General features: G+C 42.3%; 1 protein-coding gene across 1 annotated transcript in view; it reads left to right on the top strand.

The window, feature by feature from the left end:
• Positions 1-93: 93 nt before the first annotated feature.
• The window catches only part of rps6kc1 (ribosomal protein S6 kinase, 52kDa, polypeptide 1), an 89,208-nt gene continuing 74,584 nt past the window's right edge, over positions 94-14,717 (top strand). Inside the window, exons 1-3 of the mRNA XM_002934688.4 lie at positions 94-1,499; positions 11,835-11,870; positions 13,847-13,967. Of these exons, the coding sequence (XP_002934734.3) occupies positions 1,395-1,499; positions 11,835-11,870; positions 13,847-13,967 (262 nt within the window). The 5' untranslated portion in view covers positions 94-1,394. The remainder of the gene's footprint in view (positions 1,500-11,834; positions 11,871-13,846; positions 13,968-14,717) is intronic.

Genomic DNA, 14,717 nt, shown 5'->3' with positions numbered 1-14,717 from the left:
TGGCGTATACCTGCGATCCGATTGGCTAACGAGCTGCGCCGCTTCCAGACCGCTTCCGACAGCCACAGAGTGACGTGAAAGGCGGAAGTGCACTGTCTTCACTGTCTGCGGCCTCGGTTGCCGGAAATTGCAAATGATGGGAGGACGTAGGGCTCATAGTGAGGCTGACAGTGATTGGGTTGTGCGGCGCATCTTTTGTATGGGTTAATTAGGGTCGGTACTGTACGTGTAGGAGCCGGGCACGGCAGGTGTTCAGGCATGTGATTGGCTGCTGGGTGTATAGTAATATAGTAATTACGGTACTGGCTGTGTGTGACATATACTAAATACATTATGGCAGGTGTCTGAGTAATGATAATATCGTATCAGAATTATGTGCTGTAAATTATAAAGGGTTCCCATTGTCTGTAAGGGAATATGCACTTTAAACAGGAGTAATTTGCACTACCATGTATTTCCATTGCTAACAGGCACTGAGCTACTGTATATATCAGTATATGTCTGTGATTGGGCCCAGGGGTAGGTAGTGACAGGGGCACTGAGCTACTGTATATATCAGTATATGTCTGTGATTGGGCCCAGGGGTAGGAAGTGACAGGGGCACTGAGCCACTGTATATATCAGTATATGTCTGTGGTTGGGCCCAGGGGTAGGTAGTGACAGGGGCACTGAGCCACTGTATATATCAGTATATGTCTGTGGTTGGGCCCAGAGGTAGGTAGTGACAGGGGCACTGAGCTACTGTATATATCAGTATATGTCTGTGATTGGGCCCAGGGGTAGGAAGTGACAGGGGCACTGAGCTACTGTATATATCAGTATATGTCTGTGATTGGGCCCAGGGGTAGGAAGTGACAGGGGCACTGAGCCACTGTATATATCAGTATATGTCTGTGGTTGGGCCCAGGGGTAGGAAGTGACAGGGGCACTGAGCTACTGTATATATCAGTATATGTCTGTGATTGGGCCCAGGGGTAGGTAGTGACAGGGGCACTGAGCCACTGTATATATCAGTATATGTCTGTGGTTGGGCCCAGGGGTAGGTAGTGACAGGGGCACTGAGCTACTGTATATATCAGTATATGTCTGTGATTGGGCCCAGGGGTAGGAAGTGACAGGGGCACTGAGCTACTGTATATATCAGTATATGTCTGTGATTGGGCCCAGGGGTAGGAAGTGACAGGGGCACTGAGCCACTGTATATATCAGTATATGTCTGTGATTGGGCCCAGGGGTAGGAAGTGACAGGGGCACTGAGCCACTGTATATATCAGTATATGTCTGTGGTTGGGCCCAGGGGTAGGAAGTGACAGGGGCTGATGTGGCTGGTCAATGGCAGAGAGCAGGGGAGGTGATGAAGGTGTGAAGGTCTCTCTCTGGGGTTATAGCTGGGAATGATGATCTCCCACAGAGACACAGGGGACCTGGCACGCTTCTACACCGTCACCGATCCCAGGAGGCACCAGAAAGGCTTCACCATCTATAAAGTCACCGCACGGGTAAGTGATTGTCTTATTCTGCCTGCATTATTCTTATTTATATAGCGCCAACATATTCCAGAGCGCTAAACACAGATTATACATCATTCCCATCAGTCCCTGCCCCAGTGAGCTTACAATCTAAGGTCCCTATCCCATTCCCATCAGTCCCTGCCCCAGTGAGCTTACAATCTAAGGTCCCTATCCCATTCCCATCAGTCCCTGCCCCAGTGAGCTTACAATCTAAGGTCCCTATCACATTCCCATCAGTCCCTGCCCCAGTGAGCTTACAATCTAAGGTCCGTATCCCATTCCCATCAGTCCCTGCCCCAGTGAGCTTACAATCTAAGGTCCCTATCCCATTCCCATCAGTCCCTGCCCCAGTGGAACTTACAATCTAAGGTCCCTATCACATTCCCATCAGCCCCTGCCCCAGTGGAGCTTACAATCTAAGGTCCCTATCACATTCCCATCAGTCCCTGCCCCAGTGGAGCTTACAATCTAAGGTCCCTATCACATTCCCATCAGTCCCTGCCCCAGTGGAGCTTACAATCTAAGGTCCCTATCACATTCCCATCAGTCCCTGCCCCAGTGAGCTTACAATCTAAGGTCCCTATCACATTCCCATCAGTCCCTGCCCCAGTGAGCTTACAATCTAAGGTCCCTATCACATTCCCATCAGTCCCTGCCCCAGTGAGCTTACAATCTAAGGTCCCTATCACATTCCCATCAGTCCCTGCCCCAGTGGAGCTTACAATCTAAGGTCCCTATCACATTCCCATCAGTCCCTGCCCCAGTGAGCTGACAATCTAAGGTCCCTATCCCATCCCCATCAGTTCCTGCCCCAGTGGAGCTTACAATCTAAGGTCCCTATCACATTCCTATCAGTCCCTGCCCCAGTGAGCTTACAATCTAAGGTCCCTATCCCATTCCCATCAGTTCCTGCCACAGTGGAGCTGACAATCTAAGGTCAACTAAGGTAAACTTTTATCAGAAGCCATTAAACGTATCTGTATATATAAGGAGAACCCCACGCAAACACAGGGAGAACATACAAACTCCTTGCAAATTGTTACCTGCCAGGAATCAAACTAAGGACCCCCGTACAGGTATCGAACCCCTTATCCGGAAACGCATTATCCAGAAAGTTCCGAATTACAGAAAGGCCATCTGCCATAGGTTCCATTTTAATCAAATAATTCACATTTTTAAAAAATGTTTTCCATTTTCTCTGTAGTAATAATAATAAAACAGTACCTTGTACTTGATCCCAACTAAGATATAATTACCCCTTATTGGGGGCAGAACAGCCCTATTGGGTTTATTTAATGGTTAAATGATTCCCTTTTCTCTGTAATAATAAAACAGTACCTGTACTTGATCCCAACTAAGATATAATTACCCCTTATTGGGGGCAGAACAGCCCTATTGGGTTTATTTCATGGTTAAATGATTCCCTTTTCTCTGTAATAATAAAACAGTACCTGTACTTGATCCCAACCAAGATATAATTACCCCTTATTGGGGGCAGAACAGCCCTATTGGGTTTATTTCATGGTTAAATGATTCCCTTTTCTCTGTAATAATAAAACAGTACCTGTACTTGATCCCAACTAAGATATAATTACCCCTTATTGGGGGCAGAACAGCTCTATTGGGTTTATTTTTATGGTTAAATGATTCCCTTTTCTCTGCAATAATAAAACAGTACCTGTATTTGATCCCAACTAAGATGTAATTACCCCTTATTGGGGGCAGAACAGCCCTATTGGGTTTATTTCATGGTTAAATGATTCCCTTTTCTCTGTAATAATAAAACAGTACCTGTACTTGATCCCAACTAAGATATAATTACCCCTTATTGGGGGCAGAACAGCCCTATTGGGTTTATTTCATGGTTAAATGATTCCCTTTTCTCTGTAATAATAAAACAGTACCTGTACTTGATCCCAACTAAGATATAATTAATCCTTATTGGAGCCAAAACAATCCTATTGGGTTTAATTACTGTTTAAATAATTTTATTTCCAGACTGAAGGTAGGGGATCCGAATTATGCAAAAACCCCTTATTCGGAAAACTCCAGGTCCTGAGCATTCTGGATAAAGGGTCCCATACCTGTCCTGCAAGGCATTGCTCTTTGGCAGCTTTGGGGTCCCTGGTTTGATTCCAGCCTAGACACCATTTGCAAGGAGTTTGTTGTTCTCCCTGTGTCTGCCTGGGGTTCTCCATAATCACACACACAGGTTAATTGGCTACTGATAAAACTGACCATAGTGTGTGTGAATGTGATGGGGGCCTTAGATTGTAAGCTTCTATGGGGCAGAAACAAATGGAAATGATCTTTAATCTCCAAGTGCTGTAGAACATGTTGGCACTATATAAATAAAGTATAATAATCATTATGAATGAATATGGAGAACAGGGTTCTTCAGATTGCAGCTCTTATGTTCTGGTGCACTGGGCAAACCTAGAAAGTCCACAGGTTCCCTGATAGAGAGAGTCACTGCAAGAATTATTTTACACCATGGCACATTCTTGTGTTATGCAAGGTGGCAATGGTTGGTGCAAGTGTTGCATTGAATGAATGTGCCTTATGCAAAATTTATTTTCAGTTTGATATTCTGTTTTTTGTTGTTGCTCTCAGACTGATGTGATATTATAAAATAACAAAGTGTAGAATCCAATTGCTATATTATCTTGCACTGCTGATGGTCACTGATTACCCCAGGGCAGTATTACTTTTCTTCTGTGTAATCTATCCAACACCTCTGCTATGCCCCTTGTGGAAATAGGAGTTACTATAGATAAAACATATCCTTTCGGTCTCTACACACAAGCATTTGCACAGAGTGTGGATGCTCACTGCTTATCCAGGTGCAAAAACAGTTCCAAATTTGTGTTAATTTTAATAAGATTCATGAAAGGCTTGCTTCATATCACTGTAGTCAATTTGCACCAGTTAATTGTGACTTACGTGCAGCATTTGTGGCACAATGGGGCCCTGTGCTTTACACATGCCATGAAGTACAGGGTTTCCTTTGGAGGCTGCAGTCACATGTTTATTGTTTTTGTGGCATAGATGCAAATTTTGGGCATGTATGTGACTGTATTCACAAGAATGAAAGTATATGATTTACAAAAAGAGTGCAAGGGCTGTTTAATGTGGTGCCGAATTCTGCAGTGCTCTCACAAAAGCTCCATTGTGGGAATAAAACATGGGATTTTGCTAATTTCACACTTTACACCTTACCCCAGTGATCCCCAACCAGTTGCTTGTGAGTAACATGTTGCTCCCCAACCCCTTGGATGTTACTCCCAGTGGCTGCAAAGTAGGTGCCATTTTTACATTTCTGGCTTGGAGACAAGTTTTGGAAGCCCAGAGACACAGTTTTACTCCAAGCAGAGCCTCCTGCAGGCCAGCAGGCCACATGGGGCTACCGAATAGCCAATCACAGCCCTTATTTGGCCCCCAAAGAACTGTTTTCATGCTTGTGTGGCTCCCCAACACTTTTTTTACATCTGATTTTGGCTCACGAGTAGAAAATCTTGGGGATGGAAGGTTTGGATGTTGAGACTCATAGGCGGAGCGTGACTTTTTTGTTTTGGGAAGCTAAAGATGTGCCATACATAGACTGACCTACAGCTAATGTGAGACTTAGGGGCTGATTTACTAAGACACAAATTCGAATCCAAATTGGAAAAATTCCGATTGGAAAACAAACATTTTGTGACTTTTTCGTATTTTTTGCGATATTTTTCGGCGCCTTTACGATTTGCACGAAAAAACGCGAGTTTTTCGTAGCCATTACGACTTGCGCGAAAAAACGCGAGTTTTTCGTAGCCATTCCGAAAGTTGCGCAAAGTCGCGATTTTTTCGTAGCGTTAAAACTTGCGCGAAAAGTCGCGCCTTTTTAGTAGCGTTAAAACTTAAAAGGCGCAACGTTTCGCGCAAGTTTTAACTCTACGAAAAAATCGCGACTTTTCGCGCAAGTTTTAACGCTACGAAAAAATCGCCGGATTTTGCGCAACTTTCGGAATGGCTACGAAAAACTCACGTTTTTTTCGCGCAAATCGTATTGGTAACGAAAAAGTCGCGATAATTTCCGAAAAAATCGCAAAATACCGATCATTACGAAAAAAACGCAATCGGACGCATTCGGCCCGTTCGTAGGTTAGTAAATGTGCCCCATAGTGGATTCACTGCTGGTGTAAAAAAATAACCTCCCAACTACTTCTTACGGTTCCCACTGACTTCCAGGGATACTGCTCAAGTGCGGGTTCGAGGGCTTTTTTTTTAACCCTAAAATGCTTAGGATGTAAAAGTATTCATACAGGCACTTCTGTGAGGGGTTCTCCATCCATTTGTGTTTGTGATCAGTTAGCTTAAATTCACAAGACGATTTGCAATCGGTCTTCATTTTGTATTTTTTGCAGTGGCCCCCAGCAGCACATCTGAGTGGTACGGCTCTAGCAGGTTGTACTTTGCATGAATGAGTGAGAAGAATTGTGAAAAAGAAAGAATTGTATTGATTGGGGGATAAAAACACGGTCACAACTCCTGGACTCCCGTCTCAGTGTGGTGCCATGCTGTGACTGCTACGTCAGCGGTGCGTGCCACGGTCAAACACGCAGGCCGACCTCAGCAGCATCACTACTGGCTGCAGGTTTAACTTTAATATTCATTGTTTTACATAGGTTTTAGAATCTATTCAGCGGATGAGCCCCAGCTTAGGGGCATTGCCCTATCTTTGACCATCAGGGACTCCCCATGACACAAGCTGATTTCACCCTACACAATTGCAGAGGCCCTTATGCTACACGCCACTGAGTGTCCCAGTCATTTAGCCAATTCTCATCCTATTTATTGATGTGGTTTAAGCAACAGTTTTTGTCCTGTTCATTTTATTTTTGGCATAAAATGTCTTTGGCATTATGGCAGCTCCTGCAATCTGTTCTTTAGCAAAAGCTAGATGTCAGTGGTGTAACTATAGGGGGGGGGGCAGACCCTGGGGGCGAGGGGGGGGGGTGCTCTGGGATATATGTTTCTTTTTCTATACTACTTTTTCCAAGCTAACTCTTGCAGTTCCCACTGACTTCTAGGGATACTGCTCAAATGTGCTGGTGGGAGTGTTTTTTTTTTTAACCCTTTTAAAAGCAATATTTTTTGGCTGCAGGGGTCAGTGACCCCATTTGAAAGCTGATCAGAGGCATAAGAGAGAGGCAAATTATTAAAAAACTATAAAAAAAAAATTAATTAGGAAGACCAATTACAAAGTTGCTAGGAATAGGCTATTCTGTAACATAATAAAACTTAACTTAAAAGTGAACCTCCCCTTTAGATGTGTTTAAGTGTTATTGAGAGGCCAGGGTCGGACTGGGGGTGAAGGGCCCGTGGGGGCTCCCGCCTCAGGGTCCCTGCAGGTGCCCCCGCCGGCTGCGTCCCCTAACCCCCCTCACAGGGCTCCCCCCCTGATATCCTCCCCAGAGCACGTACATTTAACGCGTCATGGGAGGAGCGGTTGGGCAGAGGGAGTGCTGGCAAGGATTTTTCCCAGTGTCCTGGTGGCCCAGTCCGACTCTGAGAGAGGCAGCGGGCACTGACATCCCAGCACATTATATACAATGAGACTCAGTCTGTATATACAAACCCAGCACATTATATACAGTGAGATGCAGTCTGTATATACAAACCCAGCACATTATATACAGTGAGATGCAGTCTGTATATACAAAGCCAGCACATTATATACAGTGAGATGCAGTCTGTATTTACAAAACCAGCAAATTATATACAGTGAGACGCAGTCTGTATATACAAAGCCAGCACATTATATACAGTGAGATGCAGTCTGTATTTACAAAACCAGCACATTATATACAGTGAGATGCAGTCTGTATTTACAAAACCAGCACATTATATCCAGTGAGATGCACGGGTTACAGAGGGCAGATATTCAGGCCCTGGCACCATAACACTGGCGCTAATACACAGCATTGGCCCCACTGTAACTAGAAATGAACAAAATGATGACAAAAGTTAAAAAAAATAGTAAGTGCAAAAAACAACAACAACAAATATAAAATAACAATAAAAACAGAATTAACTTTTTCAGGGGGAAAGAGTTAACTTACCCTCCAGCTGTTAGGGGAGGGGATAGGGATATTATAGATGTCAGGTGACAAAAAAACAATTTAATTTCAGCTAGTGACTCAGCCTTTAGAACATATACAGTATACTACCTGTGGGATGAAATCTGCAGCAAAAGTTCAGATTTGGTTCTCAGGTAAAGTTACAGCCTGTAGATTCTTCTTTTCAGGCTTCATTTCTTTCTGTACTGCCTTCAGTTTGTAATATCTCCCGATCCCTGTCTGCATCTGTGCTCTGATTGGAGAATCCACAAGAAGAAAGATCCAATCAGAGCACAGCTGATTACAGCTGACGGAGCAGGAACAGGAGAAGATTTGCAGGACAGTGCCAGGCAGGTTTGGGGAGCCTTAGCCTCTAACCTTATTGAAAATCCGCCTATGTTGAGACTTGTAGTTCTGCTTCTGCAGGAATGCCCATGCTTAGTCTTTAAGGAGCAGAAAATATCTTTAGAACTTCACAACTGCATCATGAACTTGGTAACAAATAGAAGTGATATGCATATTACTTACACTATTGTATTGATATTGTGTGGCATTACATTTATTTAAGGGGCTTTTTCTGTATGATGGAAAATGACTATAAACAGAAATAACTCTCTGCAGACTTAAGGGAAGGAACTGGTGTTGCAACAGCAAAGGTTTTGCAATAGTCTGGCCTTAGCATAGGCCTTAGCATAATGAAATCAGTTTGTAGTTGAGTTTTATTTATTAAGGTTTAACAAACTAAAAAACATCATGTCAAGCAAAATAATGTTATAAATATATCATAGAAGTATCATCAGATCATCAGCATGTAGCAGCATTGGCTATAGCCTTATGATAAATATCATCATCATATCTGCTCAGATATCAAGAGCTTCTGTGAGAGGAAGGAAAAGAGGGAAAGGCACGAAAATAAAACAGAGCTTCTCTCGACACTTAGAGCCAATTATTATTGTGTTGTTGGGAAATTAGTATTACATTTGTCTATTTTTTCAAACCCGGGTTATATTTTGAGATACAGAACATGATTCGCTCTAAATTTGCAATGAAAATGCAGCTCCAGAGTGTCCCCTTTTAGTTTTCGCTACACTCTCCAAGTGCTTTGCTGCTTCTCCACTAATCACATCTGGGGGTTTCTCCATGGGACTCCCTGCTACAGCCAGTTATAAAAGGATACAAGGAGGGTGCTCCAAGGGCTGCATTAAAGGGGACCTGTCACCCTAAGAAATAACTCCAACTTATTTTCTATATTCTTAGTTAAGCAAAATAAAATTTACTTACTCTATATAAACAAAATAAATCTTGTTTCCTTCCATCTTGGAATTACACAATCACAGCAAGCAGGCAGCAGCCATTTTGTGGACACTGTTATGAAGGCAAGCCTTGTATCATGCCAAAATCTTTTTTCTGTGCCAGAATGGGGGACCAGGTGCCCAGGCCCATGCACTCGTTTCACAATTAGATGATGAGGAGGGAGGGGGAATCTGAGATGTGCAGTGACATCTAGGTAGTGCTAAATGGAAAGCTAAAGTTATTGTCTGCCCCGCCTCTATGCCTAAGGCATAGAGGCGGGGCAAGCAATATATGATTGACAGCTGGGATTTTTAAATTCCTTTTATAATGGGTTTGGATGTGTTAATATAAAAAATAATTTGGGTTTCATGTTTAATTTGAAAAGGACTTTTACTATACAACTTTTTATGTCTGGGTGACAGGTCCACTTTAAGGTACCAGTGGGCCCAGGTCAAAGTTCTCATTGGTGGGCCCCCAGAGCTACCACAAGACTACCCCTCAAGCAGGGAGAACTTAAATCTATTGACACAGGAAATATATAGCCTATAGATAGTGAAGTATATATGAGATCCAGGCGCGCTGCCCTGGACCAACAGCATTACAAGCAGATAAGCCATAATCACAAATATCATTGTTTTATTTTAAAAAATCACCGAGGAACATTTGTTCTAATAGAAGATTAAAAGAAGAGTAAATAGTTATATTAAGCTCTTATGGTTGATTGATATGAGGGTTTTGACATTTCTACGGAATGCTTTAGTCAAAAGTGAAAAAGGTTTGATGGTGGGCCCTGGGCAATTGCCCCTTTTGCCCATTTATTAAAATGGCCTTGGGCGCTCCAGTAAAAGAAAACGGCACTTTTAGTCAGTAACCATTGCAGACACCACAACAGATGCTATTCGGGCCCCTGGCCTTAGTCATAGGCTCACAACAATGCGGTCACATTTCCTTAAATAATCTGTGCCACAGTGACCTCTTTAGGGTCACATTCAGATAACATCTGTATTATTACACAAGGTAAAAAAAATATATCAGAAGCTTTAAGGTATAGCCACATTTCTTTCCAATCAGTTCTAATGGAGGAAACAGTTGGTGCTTTTTTTTTTTTTGCAATGCACTTTACTGTAATAACATCCAAAATCTCATTTAAACTAGTTATCATTTTGTAAAACGTGTAATTAAATTATCTTTTTTTCCTACAGTTTTCTTCTACTGGGGAGTGTATTAAGCATAGCATGTAGAATGGGCATAGTAAGAGCAGGCTGGTAGCACATTCATACCTATCTGTGCTCAGTATTCCAATATGAAAAAACACAGGGTAAGGGGCTTTTTTGTGTATCACAAGCAGTAGTTATTCTAATATGTAGATGTATGTCACTATTTATTGGGCTGATGGGAGGCTATTTGGGCCTGTGTAGTTGAAATACCAGGGCCTATTTTGAATCCCAGTCCTGGAGCCTGGAGCAATCTTACTGTGAAGTCCAATTGGCCCATAATTGCCCCCAACTGACCACTTCTCTATTAATGTTGTTTAATGTATAACTGTAGAACATACAAATTATATTTTATTGAGTTAACTTTTAGTATGATGTAGAGCAGGAGTCCCCAACCTTTTTTACTCTTGAGCCGCAGCCAAATAAGGGCTGTGATTGGCTATTAGGCAGCCTCTATGCACCCTATCAGTTTACAGGGGGCTTTATTTGGTAGTAAGTCTTGTTAGTAAGGGCCTGAATAGATAAACAAGTTATTAAAAGTAACAATAGCAATAAAGCTTTAGTTTCACCAAGCAAGAGTTTTTTGCACCAATACCAATTAAAACATTTCTTAAAATAACATACTAAAAGTGAACCTAAAGGTGGTTCAACCCCTTTAAAGGAGAAGGAAAGTCATTTTGGCATTTTACTGGCAATAGATTCACCACATTAGTGCCACCTAGAACAATATATTTATTCTGCAGAAACCATTACCATACCTGGGCAATCAGCCCTAGAAGCTTTCTCTGTTTGCTTAAGATTGCAGCTGCCATTTTAGCTTGGGCTTCATAACTTCCTGCTGCAGCTCTAGCTGTTATAGCTCAGTCTACACATTCCTAAGGGAGGGGCGAGCAGGAGAGGGGAAAGAACGGAGCAGACTCTGACCCAGGGAATAAAGGATTTTTCTGAGAGTGGAAGTCAGATACCGGAAGACCATGTTTACGAAAAAGGAGACAAAATCCTGTGTTTCTTTTGATAGAGGACTCAGTGCAGCTTTTCTATGAGTGCTTATGGCTGTATTTACCTTTCTGATAAAGCTTACTTGGTTTTTACCTTTCCTTCTTCTTTAAATGTACCATTTTTGTGTGTAGGCCTTCTGGTCACATCAAAAGTCCTGTTTAAACTGCCAGTAATAGCATTGAAACCGAGGATGGCTTCTCTTGGGGAGTACGCTGTCAAGCACCAAGTAATGTAGTTCCTATCTGGAACTAAAAAGAAGTTACCAGCTTGAGTATGAAATTCATTTTTATTATTTATCAAAATGTGAGATTAGAGCTCACTACAGAAAAACTCTCTATTCCTATGGGATTTTTAGATATTTATCAATGAGTGAAAGTTAGAGTTTGATAAATAGGATTCTAAAAATCCCATAGGAATGAGTAGGGGAGTCCGGCTGATTAGCACATTGGGAGTGTTGTGCTTCCTGCGAGGGTTCCGTACAGTCTGGGTGTGGGACAACCTTCCCTAATTTACAGTCACTGTTTAAAAACTGGAATTTCGTGTTTGCTGCAACTGATGCAAGTTTTATTCCCCAGATAAAGGTGCAGAGTAACTCCAGCCTGGATACATTGTGTGCTTACGTCTGGGTACAGCTGTATTTATCCACAAGCCCCTTGTTTATGTGCTGCTGTACCTTGAATTTTATTCAACTCAATTAAATATTATATTTCCATTTTCAGATTGTGTCGCGGAAGAATCCTGAGGATGTTCAGGAGGTAACTCATTTTGTTCTTAAATTGTTGTCGTATTATGTCAAGGTTTTAAAAGCTGAAGCTGGAAAGTAGCTTAGAATGACATTTTCCATCATTGTGCTGATCCCCCCCCTTTTTTAAAAAAAAAACACATCAGTTAATAAAGCTTCTCCAGCAGAATCCTGCATTGTAATCTGTTTTCCCATGGGGCTAGCCATATTCTTCTTTTCCCAGGGTGCCACAGCCATGTGACTGTGCTCTGATAAACTTCACTCACACTTTACTGCTGCGCTGCAAGTTGGAGTGATATCCCCCCCTCCCCCAGCAGTCAATCAGCAGAACAATGGGAAGGGAGCAAGATAGCGTCTCCCAGTAGGTATCAGAATAGCACTCAATAGTAAGAAATCCAAGTCCGGCTTGGGACTCCTCCAGTTACATGGCAGTAGGAGAAACAATAGGTTAGCTGAAAGCAGTTCTAATGTGTAGCGCTGGCTGAAAGCTCAGACTCAGGCACAAGGCACTGAGATGGCACCTACACACCAATATTACAGCTACAAATACATTTGTTGGTCCAAGAATAAAATGTTAAATGGCAGAGGGAATTATTTGCTATGTCATTTAGAAATAAAAAGTACCCCATAAAAATCACGATAGAATCCCTTTGACATCTTGCTGGCTCATCTTGCAGCTATAGTCTTGCCTAGACTGCCATTGTCTCTATGGTCGACAATAAGCTTCATTATAATCACCTTTAGCTTTCTTATAGTGTTATAGCGTAACATGTACATATACACATAGACAGACACCTACACAGTATACAATATCGGCTACAGCATTCCTAAGATCTTAATTAATGCACATTTTTTATGATGGGGATAGTTGTCAATAGATAGTGCCCTGGCCAAGCAGCATGGCATCTCTAATATGTAAAAATGCAAATATGCAAAAAAGCCATGTCATGGACACCATAAGCTGTACAGGTATGGGACCGGTTCTCCAGAATGCTTGGAACCTGGGGTCTTCTGGATAATGGGTCATCCTGTAATTTGCATCTCCATAATATGTGTTCTAAAAAGTTATTTAAACATTAAATAAACCGAATAGGGCTGTTCTGCCCTCAATAAGGGGTAATTATATATTAGTTGGGATCAAGTACAGGTACTGTTTTATTATTACAGAGAAAAGGGAATCATTTAACCATTAAATAAACCCAATAGGGCTGTTCTGTCCCCAATAAGGGGTAATTATATCTTAGTTGGGATCAAGTAGAAGGGACTGTTTTATTATAAAACTGAATTATTTGATTAAAATGGAGTCTTTAAGCTGTGACAGTCCTGGTAATTTCAGATAATGGATCCTATAAAATTGTATGGGTAAAATAGATGATAAAATGTTTTGCTGCAAACGTACACTGGTTTTGTCAGTCCTCCAATGTGGTTCTGTTTTATCCTGTGGGTTTCTAGGGAGTAGTGAGTTACATGAGAGCACCCAGCCTTCCCACTATAGTAATAAAGCAATTCAATTTGGCCTCACAGGTACTTTGTATGTTAGCTGCCTCCACATGTACAGCGAGTATATACTGAGCCCATAATATCTGGGTTTATAGCAGGGATCCCCAACCTTTCCTACTAGTGAGCCACAGTCAAATGTAAAAAGACTTGGAGAGCAACACAAGCACCATAAAAGTTCATGGAGGAACCAAATAAGGGCTGTGATTGGCTATTAGGGGCTTCTATGCACACTATCAGCTTACAGGGGGCTTTATTTGATAGGAAATCTTGTTTTTATTCAACCAAAACTTGCCCCCAAGTCAGGAATTCAAAATAACTCCCTGGTTTGGGGGCACTGAGAGCAACATCCAAGGGGTTGGGGAGCAACATGTTGCCCCCATATGTACAGAGCGTATATACTGAGCCAATAATATCTGGGTATCTGGTATAGGAAGCCTTTCTCATCTCACGTAACCTGCAGTCATTTCTCTTTTTCCTCTTCCCCATCAGATAGTTGCTTGGAAGCGATACAGTGACTTCAAGAAACTACACAGAGATCTCTGGCAAATCCACAAGAATCTCTTCCAGCAGCAAGAGCTCTTTCCCCCGTTTGCCAAAGCAAAACTCTTTGGTAAGTAATTCTTGGTCGTGTCCCCTTAAAGCTTACATTACGAAAGCATGTGCATGATAGTCACTCTCCTAAAGATCCTATAAATAAGAATTCACACAGTGGCCTTCATGCTGGCACCCTGTTCCACTGGTTTTTAAGTGGGACAAAATCACCCCCAACAGCCTTCTATAGAATAAGGGTGAAGACACACGGAGCTACTTAGTAGCAGCTACTTGACACGGCTACTAAATGCCCAAAAATCCCCTGCCATAGACAATACTGAAAATTGCCTCTGCTAAAACACACGTAGAGACAGTTATCAGTAAATGATCAGCATTTTCTATTTCTGTAGCTGCTACTAGTAGCTCCTAAGGGCAGTGGCACACTCTCAAGGAAACTTCGGGCGACTTCGGAAAACTGAAGTGACGCATATGCCATCCCGCCAGCCAATTACATTCTTGCCAGTATGTATGGCATTTCGGAGAGATTAGTTGTCCACGGTAGCGAAGATTTATCGCCGGTGTCTAATCTCCCCATGTACCACTGCCCTTAGGGTGAAGACACACAGAGCTACTAGTAGCAGCTACTTGTCACAGCTATAAAAACAGACAATGCTGATAATTACTGACAATTGTCTCTACATCTGTTTTAGCAGAGGCATTTCTCAATATGGTTTATGGCAGGGTATTTCCTGGTGTTTTGTAGCCGTGACAAGTAGCTGCTACTAAGTAGCTCTGTATGTTTTCACCCTTTACCAAGTGTGTCCTGTAT

The sequence above is a fragment of the Xenopus tropicalis genome, chromosome 5 (genome assembly GCF_000004195.4).
Source record: "Xenopus tropicalis strain Nigerian chromosome 5, UCB_Xtro_10.0, whole genome shotgun sequence".
Lineage (NCBI taxonomy): Eukaryota > Metazoa > Chordata > Amphibia > Anura > Pipidae > Xenopus > Xenopus tropicalis.
The sequence above is the reverse complement of the archived record's forward strand: the minus strand, read 5'-3'. Positions and strand labels throughout refer to the sequence as shown.